We start from the raw sequence: 21,565 nt of genomic DNA, 5'->3' as shown, positions 1-21,565 counted from the left end.
AGGCTGAGACACTACATTTCCCATAATGCATTGAGTGTATCTTTCATTAACACCCCCCTGTGCACGTCCTCCAGTTTTAGAAGAGGCTCAGAATCCAAGTGAGATAACCCTGATGACATCAGTAACATCAGGTTCATTCATTTATTTTAATTTAGGAAACTCCTCAAGAACTACAGAAGAACAGAAGAACAAGAACAACCGTTTTGAAATAAGCCATATTCTACCTGACAAGAAAACTTGCTGTAAAATTGCTGGAGTCACCTAAAACCTTTCTCACTATATTTCTTTAAGAACATTTAGCTCTATTGGACTAAACCTACAAAGCAAATCACTAAATGCATACAGTACATTTCAGTTTTCAGTTATATCTACTATATTGTCTCCTTAGAGGTGAACTTGTTGCTAATTTGCCACCACAATCCGTTAAAATCCACATAATATTTTGGTTGATGGAGATGTAGTGTGGAGAAATTACAGTGCCGGTCAGATATTGATAACGTGGGACGAGGGAAGAAAATCGCTGTGACAGAGCTGTGACTTACTGGCTTGTCATGATAAAGTCAGGGGTCCGTCTCTTAGAGTATTGACTTTCTGTCCATCTTATACAACAGATGAAATCTAAAAGTATTAGCTCTCTGAGTCACACTCTGGGTTCTGGTGACTCAGGCTGAACAGACTGTAGAGCAGAGATCAAAGAGTCTGATATTACCACCAAGTTATAGCTCAAAACCGCAACTAAAATACATCATCAGAGCATATGTGAAAAATGTTGACTTGCAGCACACTAGAAAATCATGGAGGTGAGTAATGCAATCCTTGAATAAAAGTCATTCATTTTATAAAAGTAGAGTTAAGGAGGGAAAACTTTTTGCTCATTCAAAAATGTGTTTTCCAAAGATGCACTGAATACCAAAAAGCAAAGATTTATGCTTAGAGAGGCGGTGGATATTCTGATATGTGCTCCTACAGGATGATATGTGTATTAAATGGTTTGCTGACTGTTGACCGGGAGTGCAGGACAACAAACTCGATGCATATACTGAATTTTCAGGTATTTATTAGATGTGGGAAATATTCAGTGAGCTATCCAAGCAATAAGCCTAAAAACTTCCTTTCAAAACCCTAAAATCCTTTTGTTTTTTTGCCTCTTCAGTGTTGAAATGACTTTGTTGCATGCAACGAAATCTGTAAGTCAACTCTTAGTCTTATTCATGGAAAGATGGCGATCTCACTGTATTCTCATCTTTTCTGGTCTAATTTTTGAGCTAATTCATGTGATTACTAGTCCACACAATTCCAAAATGTTGGTAAAAAATACAATTTAAGTGTGATTTAATAACAACTAAAGAAGATCTTCATGACGGATACCACCAGATCTTATAATGTTAATGATCTTATAAAGTCTTATATTGTTTTTGTGAAGGGACTTTTATAAAGGGATGATTATGATGGCTAATCAATGAAATGAATGATGTTGATGTCATAAAATCTATATATTCTGTTCCTTTCAAAGATGACATCTGAGGAACATTTGTGCACTCCTGTTAAAAACTCTCTCATTTATTTTTACGTTTAGATTGCTCTTTTTTTAAACTTTATTGATTGCTATCAGTATAAAAGGTAGGGCTTCAATTCTCTCAGAAGTGGTTGTGATGGTCAAGGGAAGCAAGCGCCTGACAAGCTGTGTTGGACTGAAGACCTGCGCCATGTTCTTTAGCTCTTTGAGCTCCTTGTTCTTTACAAGGTGAGCGACCACCCTGTGTCTTGCCACCACCAGATGGCACTGTGAGTCCGCCGCAGACCAGTGATCGCTGTACATTCCTTCATCTTCTTTCATCAACCTTTGACTGCAGCCTTGAGAAAAGTATGCCGTAGAGAAGAATCCCATTTGTGCCAGCTGAATAGTTAGATTATACATGCTTGAAAGGTTCATTCAGATTTTATGACTACTGTTGTAGAGCTTGACCAGCACAAAAATAGATTTGGTTTTGTTTGCGTAGTGCAGAATGAATTCACATAAACCAAAGCTCTGTATCTCGATTCAATGTGAAGGTTTGAAGTTTGAAGCAGTTTGGCCCCGCTGACGTCAGTGGTTGGTGCTTCACTCTCTAACCTCAGTGGGACTCCATAGTGGGCCACTTGACTTCTTACCAGGTCATAAACAACTGTCAACTCTTTCACTTACTTCCTGTTGATCTCAGGTGGCACCTTAGTCCCCATGAAGTACATCACATTTTGTGACTGATGAGCATAGTTACATGTAAAAAGCCTTCATTCTCTGTTTAGGGTGTGAAAACCAATAGTTTGGCAACAAATAGAAAACAAACAGCTGAAATATTGGTTTTCATCCCAAAACAGTAACAGAATATCCAACTCTTATGTTACCTATTCTGAATTTCCTACAAACTGATAGAAGTAGTGCTGTCCCGTGTGGGGAAACGGCTCTTCAACTATGACTTGTTCTTTCACAGTAAGAGTATCCACTGCACTCCGAAACCACTGAAAAGGCTGAAGGCTCCAAGCATGTGGCTGGTGACCAGCCCATCTACAGGTTAAAAAGAACATATAAAACAATAAGAGGCATACAGTCACACGCTGCTTGTGTGTTCTCTGCAAGCAGGAGTGTAGCTGATGAGTGACAGTTCCTGCTCCAGCTCTGTTTCCGGCTCCGTTTCTGAAAGCATGCCAATGTTGTGGCATTCAGAGAGGCTTTGTGACGCTATTGCAATTTGTGTCCCATCATCTGTTGTGTCCTCTGGGTCCACTGTCAGCCTCCCATTATCCCCCCTACCGCCATTACGACAGTTACTATTGCGGTCCACACCTGCTTTCCCATGATCGCCCATCAGAAGAGGAGTCACAGCATGTGAGGGACACGGTGGGGGGACCAGCAGGGTTTTGCAACTCTGTCCAGCAGCGTTGGCCCCAAATTTATACTGGCACTTGATGTATCTGGAAAAAGCTCTCCTATAGGTCTTATTAAAGAGGGTGTAGACCAGAGGGTTGACTCCTGAGGAGATGTAACCCACCCAGACGAAGACGTTGAGGAGGTCGTGAAGCAGTGATTCATTGCAGGAGTCACTGCAAAGGACAAAAGTGACATTGGTGATAAAGAAGGGACACCACATGATGAGGAAGAGGAAGAAGACGATTCCCAGGACCTGTAGGAGGATAGGAGAGAAAACAGTGAAACAAAAGAGAGAGAGAGGGAAGAAGACACAGAGAGAAGAAAGGAAAGGAAAAAAGAGGAAAGAGGGCAGGATTAGAATAAGTCATTCTGTTTAGGTAGAATCAAAATGCTTGCCCTCTTGGCTAAACCTCTCAAATGCTCTTTAACTGAAGTCGATCTTATGTAGATTTTTAATATCCCTTTTAGTGTGTCACTTCTATTGTAGTTTTAATTTTTTGATGTAGGTGTTATGGGGCAGACAGACATACATTATTTTTAACATCATCTGAATAAAATGTCAAACAAAATGGGAGAATTCAAATAACTAATAATGGAGGTAGTGAAGAAACACACAAATAAGAGAAATAATTACAATTCAGCTTTTAATACTTGATTCTTTCTCAGATTTCCTCTGGTATCACGCAGCGCCACAATACTGTTACATCACTTGAGACCTGCACCCTAAATCTGAAGACACGTACTTTAGGTCCAATCCTGTCTTTTTTTCTCTTACCTTAGAGGCCCGCCTCTCATTCTTTATGGCCTGCATCATCCCCCGTCGGCCGTGGCAACCTGAGGTGTCGCTCCGCCCTTGCCCTGCGGCTGGCGAACTGAGCTGAGATGCCACCTCAGAGCTGGGAATGATGCTTATACTGTCTGATGTGGAGGCACTGAGCAATATGCTGGGCTCTGTTCCTTTCAGACAGCTCAGAGTGTTTCGTCTGCTCTGAGGGGTCGGGGGCTTTAGCTCTGTGGCAGGACCAATAGAGGGACCATTCAGAAGAACAAAGCCAACTGCACAGTAAATACAAAAAACTGATATGTCCACATTGGGAGAAATAAATATTTTGTGTGTAAATCCACATTTTTTCTTTTGTCTAAAGTTAGTCAGCTGTAAGGGACAAAACTGAAGAGCGATTTCAACTTAGTTGCCAAGAAAACTACTTCAGCCGGCAGACGGCAACCAGTGAAAGCCTGTCAGTTTCTGTGCTAACAAGGCTGCTGACTTTTTGTAGGGAGAACAGAGGAAAAAGGTTAAACATGAGGAGAATGTTTTACTCATAGTTCTTGGGATGGCAGAGGATAAGGTGGAAAATTGGTAAAGGCTGCGTTTGTTTTTTATTTTGCTGAAGAGCTACACATTTCATGTACTACCTGCTGACTTTTTCTTTCAGCATGACACCCTAACATAACCCAAGAAACTAAATTTACATATTGGCTTTACTTCTGTAGCTAATAAGTTAGGTAGTTGGAGGGATCCGCAATGGTTGTAGTTTTTGTTAGAGCCTATAGTCACTGTTTAATCAACTTCTTACATCTCTTCTGTTTTTGGAAAGTAATTGCATCTCCATAAGCCATTACAGATTTCATACTGCATGTTTGTGAATCTTATGGTACTGTCATACCAATACCGAAAGTGCTGTGACCTGGAGCTGAAGAGATAAAACGAAAAAAAGTATAAGTTGTGTATACAGCACACTGCTGGCTGTGGAGTCATCTTTCATTATTAAACTGAAAATGAAAATATGCAGCAATACTTGGACCGCAAGAGTTTGCTCAGCTATCTCATGAGCGGAAACCACACACAGCAAAACCATCAATCTGTTTTGTGATTCTACTCAGTTTAATTTAGGGATTTCCAGGGCTTTTGCAGTGATTAAAATCGCCATAAAGGGAAAACAAGATAAAGTACAAACACAACCAGAGATCGGACGACTTAGAAAAAACTAGCGTTGACGGTTGTTTTTATCCTTTATTTACATACATATGGATGTTGCTGATGGCTTATGCTTATGAATAAATTCACATATTTACTAAGTTCATTGATTAAAATATTAATATGAATAATTTTTTCTGTTTCAGATTTTAGCTGCTAAAAGCTGAGTGCTTACCTTGTGAGTCTGGAGGGGCAAGTGTGTTGATCTGAGGAATGTGGAAAGTGCTAGGTGGAGGCTGCAGTGTGTTCGTCATTGCTGGTGTGTGCAAAGGCTGCTGGGAGGAAGTCTTTGCCTCGTAGAGGAAGACAGTGGCCTGCCGCTGGAGCACCTGCAGAGGAGGAGGGCACAGTGCGAAGGCAGAAAAAGCAGAGGAAGCAGGGGGTCGGGAGAGTTAAGGAAGAAGAAATGTAAAATAAGGACATCAGAACAGAACAGAGAAATATTTTTAGAAATGAAGGATATACATAACATGTACACAGAGACACATTTACCTGTATGGTTAGGCAGTATGTCACCACCATAATGACCAGTGGGATGAAGAAGGCCACGAAAGAGCCAATCAGTATGAAGCGCTCCTCGTTGAGGACACAGCTGCCGTTGACGAAGACCTTGTCCTCGTTGTGGAGGCCAATCACTGGGATAGGCATCGATACACCTGGACAGAAAGGGACAGACCAGAGGGATCTTTCATTTTTATTACTTTGAAGACAACTTTTCCTTTTAGCCAATTGCGGGTTGCATGCTTCACTTTGAATCCACACCTTCTTTCATTCATTCACTGTGAACAGACTGATATTGATGCTTCTGGTGATGGCCTGCAATGCTTTATAGCTAAAAATAATGACCAGGTAATATCATAAAACCAAAGGAAATACACAAGAACATAATGAGCCAAAACAATGAGGGTAATAACGGGTATGTATAAATATGTTACACCATATCAGTAATAGCAAACCAACAGAGTAAGGATAGGATTCCTATTTTTTATATTACATCAAACCTATTTTGTCATTTCTGTTCTTCAGTTTCTTGTTCCTTACAGATACATATACATTTGTACAGGTTTTCCTGCAATAAGCAATATCAGCCAATAATCCTGGGCAATTTATTGGTCTATTTTTATTAGAGAGTTGGGTAATTTGCTCAGGTTATATTATGGTAAGCAGCTTTCAGCTACAATGGTGTAATATCAGAGTAATGCCTTTGAAACTGGGGCATCCAGGTGTCTTAGGAGTCAGAGACGCTGAACACGTAATCACAATGTCCTCATTTTTTAATGTGACTGAGGATCTTTATTGCATGTTGTCTTGCCTCTCTCTCCTTGCAACATTTCTGCTATCAAAATTAATTCATCATCTATACCTGCTTATTCCTAACCAGGCTCACAGGGATCTGCTGGAGCCCATCCCAGCTCTCTTTGGGTGAAAGGCAGGGGTACACCCTGGACAGGTCCCCAGTCCATTACAGGGCCACATAGAGACAAACAACCTCACACACTCACACTCACTCCTATGGGCAATTTAGAGTCACCAATCAATCTGACATACATGTTTTTGGACTGTGGGAGGAAACCAGAGTACCTGGAGAAAACCCACACAGGCACAGGGAGAACATGCAAACTCCACACAGAAAGGCCCCTGCTGGGTTTCAAACCAGAAACCTTCTTGCTGTGAGGCAACAGTGCTAACCACCAACCCACCATGCTGCCTGGTATCAAAATGAAGGTAGAAAAAAACATCCGTTGAAATTAAAGAGCAGGGTTGACAGGGTTCATATTAGGATGCTGGAATTTTGAATGGGAGATAAACAGGCAATGGTGGGTTGATAATGGGGTCATTTGCTGATAACTGTGAGGTAGGGTTATATTTTCACAATATGGACAAGGTGTTATTACTGTAATACTTTCACAATCACAAAACCCTCCAGGAAATCACCACAAATGAAATACTTCAATCACTGTGTTATATTAATATTGCAAAAATATCTAACTCAAACGCTCTAAAATGTTGTCTGGGAAAACAAATTGTATTTTTATGGTTATAACTACCAATCAGACTGAAAACTTAATTTTATGGTTAAATTACTTCACACACAGAGGGCCAGAGTCATTACCTGGATAACACTGGTCATTTTAGAGTAATAACCATAAATCATCTCAAAATCAAATCAAAATCATCTACTCAAGACCACCTGCAAAAAAGTTCTATGGTTTTAAACATGACACCATTTCTTATTATAATGATGAAAACAAATAATCATAAGGCAGAATAACCTATTAAATGGGGCATGAGAGCTACATCTGTTATAAATAAGGATGCTGTTAAAGTTCCTAATATTTATCACTCTGTGATGGATGTTCATAGGAATACAACAGCTGCTTTGGTTTAGTCAGAGGCCAGTGCTAATAAAAGACTGAGGTGAGAACAAGCCTTTTGAGGCCAAGCAGATGTCCTGACCTATGATAATAACATTGACTAATGTGGGACTTCTGATTTCAAAGAGCTTTCATCTTGAAAGTGTTTTCTGACCTGGGTTCTGTTGAAGGAAGGAGAAAAACAACTCCAGGTTCATGAGAACTCTAAAGATCCAGGCAACAAGAGTGTTTCATAGACAAGTCAGGACATCTCAGTCCTCTGTGAGCTGTGTCAAGGCCACAGTGTGGGTGGGTGTAATTCATTCAAGTGCAAGGTTCATCGTTCTCTCTTGCATAGCTGGTGACCAGGCCTACATCAAAACGCTGTTTGGAACGGTGGCAGTTGACCCTAATGGGATCATCGGCTCCGATCGGCTGTACAAACAGTGCCCAGAAATATGAATCTGTTTGCATCCATTGCAAATATCTTACCAAATAAACTGTGATGTGCAAACACTTCTGACTAATGAGACTTTCCATTGGTCTAGGTCATAAACAGTGCATAGAGGACAGGTTAACAAAGCTGCTCATTGAAATCTGGGGATTATACAAATCTATCTTACATATAAATTTGTGAACACTGCAACTTTGCATTCACCTCCAAAATATTGGAACAGCAGACACAGAAATCAATCAATTAAAGTAAAACCACCTGCATAGCTGGATACCTCTTGTGTTAGTGAGAAAATAGTTTTTTGTAGTTTGGGTCCTATCCATCAGGCTTATGATGTTGTTTACAATCTAACTTTTGAAAGTCACAAGTTTATGCTGAGCTGTTTAAACGATCCTCAAAATGCAGCAGCTTTCACTCCCTCAGGTGATAACAGTTATCAGCTCAAGCCACAGCGACTCTCCCACTGTAAATCCACTGAATTTACAACAGAGACAATAATGTAGTAAGAAGACACACTCGCCCTGTCGCAGATTGCAATGAGGCTTGACTACAGGGGCTGGCCTGCTGCAGGGAGATTACTGTACCAGCATAGGGAGATCTGCAATATCATCAATGTATGAGCTGCTCTACAATATTTCTCTGACTGAAGGAATGAACCCAAGTGCCAACATAAACAAGCTGCAATGAAATGCCTCAACTATGTGTTTGGGAAAGTAAGGGAATGCATATATCCTTCATAGCTCATAGGAAAGTTAAAGGAGGTAATTAGGGAGCTAGAAAAGAAATTTGATGAGAAGAACAAAGCAGAGCTTTGGATAAAAGTTCCCAATAAGTATCCAAAAAATGCACTAGGCTGATTTTATTTTACTGTATTTTAATGTTGATCCTAATGTATTTTGTGGCAGTGGCGGTTAGGGCGATACAATTTAGACATTTGGAGGGATGAGTTGGTGCAATAACAAAACCAGTAGCCTATAGTTTTGTGTGTAATACAAAAAGTGATATAATGTCTTGTTCTGTAAGCTGCAGTTCTACTGGACCTACAAGTCCGGATGGATTGAAACAACCTCTAAGGCAGACAGCTTGTGCAAAGAGAATGGCTGCAAGGATCTTCTGCTGGATGTTTCGTTGTTAATCCCTCAACATTGATCGCTATAAACCCTCTCAGACCTCAATCACAGCAGCATGTAGTGATGCAGAACCTTTCGAGGGGCCAAGGAAATGCCAAAAGGAAAACAGGGGATTTCTTGTGATTCAAGAGCAGCCGCTTGTGAAGGACCACAGACGAAAAGGGAAGAAAGTAAAACTCTACCTGCGACCTGTCAATCAACATGTTATGCTGGAAGCCATTTCCCAAAAAAAAGCAGATACGTGTTAATATTATTATTCTTATCAGCCTAAATATGAAATTCCCACAAGACTTGTATTGATGCAAACAGACTGAATCTGAATTAGCTACTTTGTATTTCACATACAGTATTTAGTGTGAATGTCTTGATGTCCAGCACTCTCAGAAAATACCTCCAATACTTTGTACCCACCATGTATTTCTCCAAATCACACGTGTTATTAATTAAACGGCGGTTTTTGCACAGCACCTACTGTGGCTTAATTTAGCTATTATAAAAAAATCTAAACTCTAAAACCAATTGTTGCTGTAGTCTACTGTAAATACTGTAAGTTACTCTACAAACCAGCTAATGCATTCTAACAATAAGTGGTCGTAGCAGACCAAGCATGGCTGCGACAGCAGGGGCAGAACTGAGCAAGCAGATGTTTTATCGCTTACAAAATCAACTTTTTACTTCTAGGTTGTGTTACTGTTTCAAAAGTTACACAGCCTCGCTTTAAGGCAGTTACACAGCGGTCCGCTGACAGATGCTCTCACGCTGATAAAGACGTCTGCAGAGCGCAGTACTTCACAATGGACAGAGTAATTGTGGTTATTCTAAAATGCTTAACACAAAGAGAATAAACAATTACATCCATCTGCTGTTTTCCTCCTTAGACCAGCCAAGTGAATGTAAATAAAAGCCTCAATCCATCCCCTTCACTTCAACACCTTAAAACCATTTGGGTTATGTGAATACATTAAAGGAGAGAGTGAAAAGATTTTTTTCTTTCTTTCATTAAACTGGCTGTTGTTCACTCTGAGCCCTTCTGTCACTTTCAGCTCCAGGTGGTTCTAACTGCAGTTATGGTTCATTAAAGCAGCCTGATAAACAGTGCTGGAGAACAGGCAATCATAACATAAATGATGTAAAGACTCTGACTTGAACTTGGACGCTCTGAGACGGAAGACATGAAATCAAAAACCTTCAAGTGTTGAATTTTAACTTTAAATTGCTAAAACTTAAATGCTACAAAGCAGAGTGTTCCAGTAATTTATGTCCTAGATCTGAAAAGCTCCTGATTCAGCTACATCTCTAAAAGATGCACAAACACCCCTTTTCATTCTGACCTAAAACCTCACTGTTCGTGCCGAAAGATTTTCAAAACAGCTCTTCTGACAAGTACTGTATATGCCTGTAAATGTCTGAGAGCTACAGCTGAGTCCAAACTAGATAGAGGTAATTTGTGCATTTTAAATGTGGCACTGAAAAGGAAACTGAATATATGAATATATGTTCTCCTGGATGTTTCATTGCTATATCCTTTAGCATTGATCGCTGTTAAGCCCACTCAGACCTCAATCATGGCTGAATGTTGTGGTGCACCACCTCTCGAGGGGTCAGGGAAATGCCAACAGGTAAACGGGGAATTCGTATGATTTAAAAGCAGTCGGCTGTGAGTGAGTGCTGGGTGGAGAATAAAATAAAGTACTTAGTGTCTGGAGGTGTCAATCATCTCCATCGGTCAATGCTGCTTTTATGACATAATCTCTCAAAGCCAAACAGCTTTACAACAGGTGGAAAAAATGTCCTGCAGAGGAAAATATCTCACTGTTCATGAGACAAGCAGATATTTTAAGCCACGTAAAACCAACATATAAAAGTAACATATAAAAAAACATATACACACTTTGAGAAGTGGGGGTGGGGGCACGTAAGTGTTTTATTAGTATGAAGAAGAGACTTTATGTGAGAGCATTTGCTCTATTTTATTTAGTATTTCAAGTGTGACTATACTACATACTCCAAAAAAAAAAAAAAAAAAAAAAAAAATCAGTTTAGAATTTACATAAAGCATTTACATGAGTCTGCTTGCTGCATGTTTTTGGAATATTTGAAATATAAAGTTTAGGAAAAATGAAAATGAAGTCAGAAATAATAATCTTGGAGATAGATCTATAGATATCCTAAATACATTAGTGGATATACATGATTTCTAGAAGAACATTTGGTGACGTGATAAAGATCTCTCCTAAGGGGCTTTATGCACTCAAGCAATGACTTTGCATAGGGCTGCATTTACCGTAAGGTCAAAGGACGTTAGGCTAAAAATAGTCTCAGACAATCTGTATACATGCGCAAGTATGTGTGCGTGTGTGTGTGTGTGTGTGTGTGTGTGTGTGTGTGTGGTGTTAAGACGGGGGAGCCCTTCTGGGTCTTAAAGGGCACCAAACGTCAACAGAAGCAGGAGGTCAGACAGACAGAGGCAGGACAGAGAAGTTTTAAAAGTCATTCGATCCCTCAACACTTTCCTCTGAGGGAATCACTTCCTTTCACACAAGAACACACACACACAAACAAACACGCCCCCATGATGAACTGATTACTTCACTTTTTTTCCCAGGCTCAAGGGAAAATGTGCAGGGAAGGGAGAGCAAATGATCAGGGAGGTTTGAAACAGGACAAAAAGGGAAATTATTGTGAAGTAACTTCTTTTTTCATCTACCATCATCTTTACAGCAGATCTATTAAGTGCACCCTGCAGTGAGATAATTGTAAAAACTACTGTTTCCAAGGTCAAGAATGAACCAGTAATTGTGTCTTAAAGGCAGTTTCTTATTTTGCTCTTGTGAAGATTCAGGAGGAAAGAAAAGTCAATAAACTTAAAATATCTACAAAAGTAATCATAAGTCTGAGGTGGATGATTAGTTTTTCATGTATCAGCAGAGCTGCAGGGCAGTACCAGCACACTTTTACACCATTTATATGTCTCTGAAATCTAGTTAACACTGAATATAGTCTATATCAGTACATGTATTTTTATTCTTTTTTACATGCACTTTCTGCAGTTTATCATTTCCATAAATATTTTCTTCTTTTGCAACTAGTTAATTGTAATAAATTTTCAAATGACAATTTGCATATCATTAATCATTAATATGAAAAGTGCTGCGATCACCTGTGGCGATTACAAAAGTATGCAATGGAACTTTTCAGTTGTAACAATGAGCTGCCCAGACGCTTTTCGCATCAACAAACTGACAACGTTCCCAGTGTTTCAGAATGTCTGGAGGTTTGCTGGTACAGAAATGCTCTGGGATCCAAAAACACATTACATTTAATAACAGTTGGCCAATTACTAGTGTGAGCCTAAAGGGAATAAATAAATTTACCAGAATGCAATATAATGATATCCAGTACAACATGATCACAAATCACAATCCACAAATATGTGTAGACTTGGATCACAAATGGTAAAGAAATTTACAGTAGCATCATCTCATTGCACATTACGTGTGTCATGCACTCTGACCTATAGATATGGTCCAGACAGCCGCGATTTTCATCATGGCTTTGGTTCTGGAGTTGAAGCGGCTGTGCTCTATGGGATTGCGGATGGCGACGTATCGGTCCAGGGAGATGGCGCACAGGTGCATGATGGAGGCAGTGGAGAATAGCACGTCCAGGTAGATCCAGATTGGACACAGAGCGCTGGGGAGAGGCCAGGCATAGTCTGGAAGCAGAAAGGGAAACATGCGCCATTATCATGCATTCTAGGCAGTTTAGCTGGTAGAAACAAATAGGGTCTGCCTGCAGTTTTTTTCCAGTGCAGTTGATTTTGTTGACTTTGAAAGCAGTGATGTAGATATGTTCAATCTGTTCTGAGGGCCTGGCTGAGTGAATGTCATCAGGGTCAGCAGACTATGAAGGCTTAAGATGCTGCATAGTGAGGTTGGATAAACTTTAATTAATTAGAGCACATCAAAGCACGAGGCAGAGCACACATTACACACACTAAAGTCACCAGCTCTTATGAGGATTTGGCTTAAGGGGATAGTTTGATATGATATTATAACGATAAGATTTTTTTTCCAGAGTAAATTCTATACAGCTGAACAGCAGAAGATAAGATTAGACAATTAAATGAAATACAAATGTTACCAGCAGGGAGTGTGTGAATGTATAAAAAATGAGAGAATAAACATTTCCCTTATCTGTGTTTGGGTGAAAATGTGGTTGTGGCTTTGTATGTTATTTTGTGAATGAGACAAGATTTGATGCATCATGCTGACTCTTTAATAAAAAGCTGGTTAAGGTCATGAAAAGGATACAGAAAAAGGTAAAAATCAATAATGTTATAATGATTGATTTGCTAAAGATTTATTTCTATAACTCTACATCTGACAATGGGGTCATAAAATGAGGTTCAACATGGAACGTTTGTAAAATATTGTATATATTTTGTAATTCTGTGCTCATTTTTCAAAAAAGAACTAATTTACAGGTGTAGAATTTGTCTTTCTACTTTCTTATGAACAGTCTTGGGGTCATACGTGCCAGAAAAGAAAACAATAACAGATGAATAGATGAATAATGATGCAAAAATCCAGCATGTTGTCAAAGACTTTCACACCACTTAATCAGACAATATTTGGACCCAGCAACAATCTTCCAAACCAACAAACGACACTGACATTTTCACTACAAACTATAAATTTGGACCTCATGGTGGCAATACAAGAAAAGTCATTGAATTCATTCCCAACAGAAAGGCGGCTGATGCCTGGAACCTGTTACTGTGGCTAAAATCTCTCCAGCTGTAAAATGGTCATTTAACTCACAGCAGGAAACACAGGTCAAAATTAAAGTTACTCTCCAATCTGTGAAGCTGAAAATCATTTTTTATTATTCTTTTATCTTTGGTGGTGATGGTCTGCTGATCTCTGAGGGTGAGATCTTAGTTTTTTCTCCTACTCCGCAGGGAGGTCAGAGTTGACAGCCAGTTACAATGTGATACCCTGTAGAGCTGGTAGCGAGCCAGTGTTTTGCCACACTGCTCTGCTGGGTGGGCAGTTCGGGTCACTGGCACAAAATTAGCCTCTACTATCTCAGCACTGGGCGAATGTGGGGATAATACAGCAGGCTGTAATCGAAATACAGCTGGGAGGATTCTTGCTGAGAGAGAATTAAATCAACAGGTTAACCTTTGCTTTAACTGGAGTGAATTAATTATCTTGATTGGTGTGCTGGAAGCTTAGCAGGTCTAAAAGATATTCTGGCACCAGCAGTTAAGGGGCAGTGTAGAAAAGAACAAATTTAAGCATGTACCTGTTGATGACATAGGATATAAATGCCAAAAGTCAAATACTATTACACAGAATCCTGATAAACACAGCTCCAAATGTGAATACATCATTATATATGCTCATATTCAGTATTAAAGATCTGGTTCATATCTTTTTTGTCATTCTACCTATAATACAACCTGAAGTTCATGTCATTGTTTGTAGACTGTGACTGTACAAAGGTTTAAAGATGAATCAAGGGTTGTAACTGTTTTGTAAGGAAGAATCTACGTGTACAGACCTCTTATTTATTTATTTTTTGAAGTAACAGGTTCCCCTTAAGGTTGTTTTGTCACCATTGTTTTGCTTTGTCTTGAATAATAAAAAAAAATGTAAAATGCATCTGAAGAACATCAGGGGGGAATGGATCATATATCTGTGCATCTCAGCTCTGGTTCATTTCCACCTGTGTCAGCTTTCTAAAGAGGGCATATACTGCATCGTCTGTGGCTTCCTTTGCCTGCAGCTATTGTATACATGAAGCCTTTTCTTCACAGAGAACAAGACCTAGGCCAAACACACACACACTCGCGTGCACTCGCATGTGCACACACAAACACACACCTTAATTTCACCTCCAATTCACAGGACAAGCAGCATGTATGTGATGCATGTAGAGTGAGTCACATGCTTGTTGGTGTGTGTGTGTGTGTGTGTGTGCTGAGTGGGAGGCTGCTTGCATAACTTTTCAGAGGTCAAACACTTATTGGGGGCACTGCATGACACACATGCACATGCACACACACACGCAAACAATGTTATTCAGCTGGCTAGCGGGTATGCTGGAGTTTTTGGTTAATAACAGAGACTTAGCCTCTGAGTGCTACAGCTTGACACTCTTAAAAATACAATAAAGCAGAGATGTGTGACCGTCTTGCTCCTTTAATAAATAGTTTCAGCAAAAGCAGTATATTCTCTGGCATAATGCACAAAAATTGAGGTTTAAAAGCTTAAACAAGGGATTTGACTCATTGTCCATAGATTAACATTTTAAATCTGCAAATATGTCTGTTGCCATATTGGGGATAATTCTTAAATGTCCTAAATATGAGTGAATTTCCTGGTTTGCAGAAGGACTGAAGAGGGTAACATGACAGCAAGAGAACCACTACCACCAAAACTCAGCAATATTCAATTCACTGCAGCATTTCCCTCTCAGTCTCATTGTATTTCATATTACAGCCCGTCTCAGGTTGTGACAAGCTGGTTTTCTTCCACTGTTCATTAAAGCAGAGATGACATGTCTCATGTTAATCCACTGTCAGGATAGGAGTTTGGCATAAATGTGTGGGTGTGTATGTTGGATTTTTGTACATGTGTGGTTCGCAAGTGAGTTTTCTGTGTATATTTCTAACATGCATTTGCTTGTGTGTTTCCTTTATGTTTGGAGGTGAGATTGGATGTGAAAAGTATTCAGTTGTTCCATTTTTTTTAATGTCACACCTGCAACTATGAGCAAATTCCTCACTTCATATATTATCAGTGTTTTATTATCCCTTGTGTTATTTATCATGGTGGAAACAAAAGAGGCAAGTCAGGATACAAGCCAAGTGAATCTAAATTACACTTATCTGAAATGTTACTGCATTCCTCTCTGTTTATGAGACCACGTTTTGAATAATTTGAAGACGTCAGATTAGTGCTTAAATGTAAAATGGATTTGGAAAGTTAAAACATTATCTTTGTAATGGAGCAAATTTTCCAGACACTTTGTTATTACTGGAGATCAAAATGCAATTCTTCATGTTCCTGTCAGAGCGCTGTGTTTCAGTGGAGCAAATGAAAGTACCACTCTGCTATTTATGCAAGATTCGAAATGAGTTGGGTTTTATACTACAGTTATGTCTGCTGTGGAGCAGCAAAATTCTACATTTAATGAGCTGAATATTTTGAACTATAACACTTTGCCCAACGCCCTGAATACAATGAATACAACGATGCTGAATACAAAACTTTGAAGGGATGGTCATTTGATTCACTTCCGTGTTTGGCAGCATAGGAATTTAACTGGAATAACGAGGGGAAGGTGAAAATGTCATAGATGTTATGTTTGAGTGGCTAAGATGGGTCAACAATTTTTGAACCCCATTGATCATCTTTACCTAAATCTAACCAAGTTGTATTTGGGTCTTATCTATAAAAGCCTTTACTATAACACTGTGGACACAGAGGCCACAGACAAACAATGAAATGATGTTGATGAGGGTGTCAGATAAGAAAATGCTTTGTACATTAATCAAAGCCTGATGCCTACAATATCCACAATGCAACTCAACCAACAACTCCATCAGACGTTTTGTGTTTGTTTTGGTTGTAGAAGCTCATTCTCCACAGGTCAGAGTGAGCGCCGTTAAAAAAAAAAACAAAAAAAAACAAAAATCTACTCTCAGGCTCTCAGGTGAGGATTTAACAGGAAGATAAAATTTTATAATATATAATCTAAAAATATTACGGAGTAAAAACTAACTAGAATTAATAGAAGTTATTTTAAAAGTCAGTTCTAACAAGAAATACTGCAAGTCATCATTAGTTTTACTTCCTGAATAATTTAATGCGCATTTCAAGTGTGAGAACATTTTGTGACATGTCTGTATTTGTATTTTTGGGTGTTTCCATTTGTACCTGTGTTTGTGTTTGTGTTTGTGTGTGTGTGTGTGTGTGTGTGTGTGTGTTTGCCTGGTCTATCACTCAGTCAGCCGTTGGGATCAATGCAGTCAAGTACCAGTCTAATAGATAACATTGCAAGTATAGATTCAGGCTCCAGTCAAGTGTGTGTGTGCATCCGTGCGCATGTGTTTGCCGGGACTAATGTTCCTTTGTGGGTGAATATATAAATGACAGAGGGAGACCCTGCCCGTCTGTCCTGATGTGTATCTGCACCTGTTTGTGAAACAGAGAAAGAAAAAGAGACTTGTGAGTGTTTAATTTTTTTTTTCTCGTGTGTGTGTTTGTTTGTATGAAACATTGATTACCGCAGTGAGCAATCAGCAGCCGCAGCCGCTTGAACTAACAGACAGATACTGAGTGAGTGAGTGAGCGAGTGAGTGAGTGAGTGAGTGTGTCCATTGACCATACACAGCCCCATTAAGCAGCAATCATCCTTCCCTGTCCTGTTTAGTATTCTTGAAGGATGCCTGATAGCTATGGAGCGGAGACATAAATATAATGAGTTACAAAAGAGCTGCATGGAATAAAGATTTCATATAAGAAAAATTGATGTAGCTAATGCAGAGATGTCCTGACTTTTATGCCACAGAAAGGATCAGGCCACAAAAATAAATAAATAAATAAATTTAATTAAAGTGAACTAAATTAAAAAAAAAAAAAAAAAAAAAAAATCACTGAATACTACATTTTCCCTAATATGAAAAAAAAAAAAAATCTAGTGAGATCTTCCTTAAGCCCCAGAAAATATGTATATGTTTACACATATTCTTTTATATTATATGCTCTTATGTTTATTTTGTTTATATCCTCCTTAATCTATTGAATTTTGTTTTTCATTATTTCAGTTAAAAATCATGTATTTCTGTTTTTTCTCCATCAATTAATTTATCTTTAATATTGAGTTGTCCCATTGATTTACACTTGAACCTTTTGACCCCCATTTCATTCTTGTGTGTTATCGTTCCATTGTCAAATGACAGCATCACTAAACGTCATACAGCCACAGGAACTATCACTTAAACACATTACTGCACTAAAATGTTATCATTTAGGCTCAGTAGAAATAAAATGGCCACTCTAAACAGGTAAGTGCTCGGTGCTGATGATGTTAAAAAAAAAAAGAATAGAAATGTCACAGTCCCTGGAAATCCTGGGTCATGTGAACATTGTAATGGGCACAAAACAATACTGTCCTGTCTAGATAATGTCTATGACCACTTTCCTGAATCTGCTTTTCACTGCTGTCCCACGTTTAGCCTAAATGCCATCAGTGCCTGCACCTTAACGCAGGTCATCAAAAAGAGACCAAGACCCCGTGATAAAAATCAGTTGTGCATAAATCTAAACTGAATATAGAAGTACTGATATTTTGCACAGGCCCAAATAATTGGATCAAAATAACATGGATGCATTGGTGTGTTTTTTGTTTTTTAGGCTGCACCCTGAACTATTAGGTTCAACTCCCCTGCTCAATTAGATCCATGTCTGGCCACAGCAGAAAGTAAGCAACTGTTTTCAACTAAAAGCTCTGATAAATCTGTTTTTTCCTTGCTAGACCTAGCACCTTACTGCCACTAGGCAACTTAGAGACTAGCTGGTGAACATAACAGAGCATTTAACATCTAAAGAGACTATAGTCTATAGCACCCAGCAGGCCCAGGCCACACCACACACCTTAAATATCCTCACTTCTCTCAAAAACCCATATGGCTTCATCAAAAAGCTTTTAAAAGGGCTCCAAATGACTGCAACTATGACACCCACAGATACTTACGCGAGAACAGATTTCATGGAGGTCTGTAATATGGGTGTCTGATGGGGATTACCGAAACAGCAAAGGCCAATGTCTGTTAATCTGCAGCTCTGCAAAACATTTTCCCACTATCTCCTCTGTGATCAATTCAGTGACGGTGACATTTACAGGTACACAGTAAGAAATGTACCTCACCATTTTGGTGTTAATACAGAGACCTAGCTGTGATGATAGAGGAAATCAGCCTTTCTTTAATGTAATGTTATTATTCAACATTGGAAAAGAAATTCAACACACAGCCTACGATCTACAACAACCTGCCATCCTACAGTATGAAGCTAATGTGGGCGTTCTTGCAGAATCCTGGCATGGATATTGTAGGCAAGCACAGCAGTATGATATTGCAATTATCAAGTTGGCATTCTGTGGCTTTTGAATCAGTCACAAAATAACAGTGTGCAGCGTTTCAGAGAAGCAATAATAATTTCAATAACTGCACTAAAAACTGTTTTGAAATAATGACAGGGCACATGTCACAGTGTGTTAGAAACAGCTGGTGAGCGGGTGGGTGTCCAAAATCAGGCGTAGCAATCTGAACTTAAGACTGGTTAAACACTAAATTAGATTTATAGAGATGTATATGTAACTTTTGTATTCTGATAAAGTGCTCTGATATCAGATGACTCTTTGCAATTAAACATATTTTCAGCCTCTTTTTGACTTTCCAGCTACAAATGACTGAGTCTGGGATTTTTCATATTTACAGGGTCAGCTCAGTCACATTACAAACAAACTTATTTAATTATTTACCCAGGATGGTATCTCATCATGCAGACAGTGTTGGCTTGGTCAACACAATGTTCCAGTTACTGGGGATAATCCAGAGACACAGACATTTTTTAGTCATGTTAGCATGGCAGCTCTAGGGGATGTGATGTAGATTTAACACCAGCAGCAAGTTAAAACTTTCATGCATCCAACATCTACTTGATGGATTGGCACAAACATTTGCACAGGCATTCATTGCTCCCAGATGACAAATGACTGATACCCTGGATTTTCTTCTATTAACACAATGGAGTTGACATTTGCAGTTCAGAGTAAACTGTCTTGTTAAATGTACTGTTTCATTGCTCAAAATAGCAAAAATACAATACACTGTAATTTTTGGGGGTTGGAGGCAGAAATCTGACATATTTAAAATCAGTGAAATCTAAAACTTTGAGGTTAGAACATTAAAGGTATGTGTGGCCCTTGATATGAAGTAAAAACCAAGGGAATTGTTCCAGACTGACAGAGTGTTCTGGGCACAATTAAATATCACATTGTACATGTATTTTGGCATGTTAGAGGTGTTTACTGGGTCTTCATTACTCACCATAGAGGATGTTAATGAGGGAGATTGGCATGACCAAGATGCCAACAAGCATGTCTGCCACAGCCAGTGATCTCAGAAAGAAGTTAGTGGCGTTTTGGAGCTTCTTCTCCAGCGATACTGCCAGTATCACCAGGATGTTGCCTCCAACTGTCAGTGCAATGATGACAAGTATGAGCAGTGCTGGCCAGTTTTTCTCTTTGATCACTGTCCTGGTGACAGACTCCAGAGTAAAATTGTCCAGACCTGCACTCATGGCCGCTGCACCTCCACTTCCAACACTTCCCCCCGGCAGGGTTTGGTTGAGGTCTAGAGGGTTGCTGCTTGGCCAAGCCATCCGACCCCCAACCTCCAGAGAGGAAGTGGTGGTGCTGAACCCACCAAGTAAAACCCTTGCTGGGCTTCCCATCACAAAGAGAGACCCTTACCCTATGGGAGGTTGAAATAAGGTGGGCTCCCTTGGTTGTAATTCACCTTCTTAACCAAGATGACACATTAAACAAAGGACCGATTAAAATGGGATCTCGAGGATGGACAGACAACAAGGAGCAACTTGGGAGATAGGCAATGAAGGGAGAAGAGAGGGATAGGGAGGATAGCGTTCTGGCTATATTGTAATCCAGTAAAGCCTTGCTAGCTGCAAAGAGCCTCAGATTGTTCAGTGAGGGTTAAGTCTCCCATTTCTTGCCAGTAAGTCATTGGTGACAGGTTCTCAAGGTGTACGCTGAACCATGTTCAGTGCTGCTCCTTGGTGTTTAGTCACATCCACCTCCTGGTGTAGCATAAAAGAGTTTAAGTGTTCCCAATTTGGAGCTAAACCCAGGTTTGTTTACATCCATGACTGGAGGCTGCTGTCTTCGCCCGTCCACCAGACCTGACTAGAGAGTGGCTGCTTGTACCCAAGGTGTTCTTAGAGGCTTTTCTTCTTCTTCTAGATCAGGTTGTTCTGTGAAAGAAATCAACAACAAAAAGAAATCAGATCATTTCTAACTTCTTGTTTGCACAATTTGTATTTTGGTTTAATTTTGCTCTCCAGTTCCTCTTACATCTGTTCATTCAAACATTGCTTCTTTCTTTTTTTTAGTGCTTTCCTTTATTGCTGTACAATGAATTCCACTTTGAGTATCTATAAACATTTCCATCCACCTTTCCTGCATTCCTTCCTACCTGTCCAGCCGTCCATGTGCTTCTTTTGTTTTCATTCTTCTTTTGCCAGACTAATTTATGACATTGTCTGTAACCCTAATAAAAGTTTGCGAGATGGAACACTAGAACACGGCATTCATTAAAATAAGCCTAAGGAGATAAAATGAAACAGAAGCTTTGATGTTTACACCCTCACATCACAGTTGGTGTGTGCTGGGTGTGCAGAGGTATTGGCTGTCCTCTCTATTTACCCTTACCACTCAGACGGCTTAGTGATTTAGCACCCCATAAATGTGCTCAAGGATAGGTGGAGGAGTATGTGTATGTGTGTGTGTATGTGGTGTGTGTGTGTGCGTTTGTGTGCGCAGTTTATCTTTGTGTGTACAGAGACAGAGCATGAAAGATTGAGAAAACCAATGAGACATATTTTAGTATGTGTGGGCGCATGTTTAAGAATGAAAAGTGAATGAGCG

General features: G+C 39.5%; 1 protein-coding gene across 1 annotated transcript; it reads right to left on the bottom strand.

The window, feature by feature from the left end:
* Positions 1 to 2,588: 2,588 nt before the first annotated feature.
* htr2cl1 (5-hydroxytryptamine (serotonin) receptor 2C, G protein-coupled-like 1) lies at positions 2,589 to 20,355 on the bottom strand. The gene is made up of 6 exons (XM_026297367.1): positions 19,950 to 20,355; positions 12,339 to 12,539; positions 5,379 to 5,542; positions 5,062 to 5,215; positions 3,684 to 3,919; positions 2,589 to 3,161 (listed from the first exon to the last, which is right to left on the bottom strand). Exons 1-6 carry the CDS (start codon positions 20,353 to 20,355, stop codon positions 2,589 to 2,591), a joined length of 1,734 nt encoding a protein of 577 aa, XP_026153152.1.
* Between the last annotated feature and the right edge of the window lie 1,210 nt (positions 20,356 to 21,565).

This window comes from Mastacembelus armatus, chromosome 18 (genome assembly GCF_900324485.2).
Source record: "Mastacembelus armatus chromosome 18, fMasArm1.2, whole genome shotgun sequence".
Lineage (NCBI taxonomy): Eukaryota > Metazoa > Chordata > Actinopteri > Synbranchiformes > Mastacembelidae > Mastacembelus > Mastacembelus armatus.
Note: the sequence above shows the minus strand (reverse complement) of the source record. Positions and strands in the feature narration are given on the sequence as shown.

What these genes read in the sequence shown, in the direction of transcription:
- htr2cl1 (XM_026297367.1), bottom strand. Translation starts at nt 20,355, where the DNA reads ATGGGAAGCCCAGCAAGGGTTTTACTTGGTGGGTTCAGCACCACCACT. An exon ending in TGTCTGGACCATATCTATAG is followed by an intron (nt 5,543 to 12,338) that starts GTCAGAGTGCAT and finishes CTTTCTGTCCAG; the next exon opens with GTGTATCGATGCCTATCCCA. An exon ending in ATGAGAGGCGGGCCTCTAAG is followed by an intron (nt 3,162 to 3,683) that starts GTAAGAGAAAAA and finishes ATCCTCCTACAG; the next exon opens with GTCCTGGGAATCGTCTTCTT.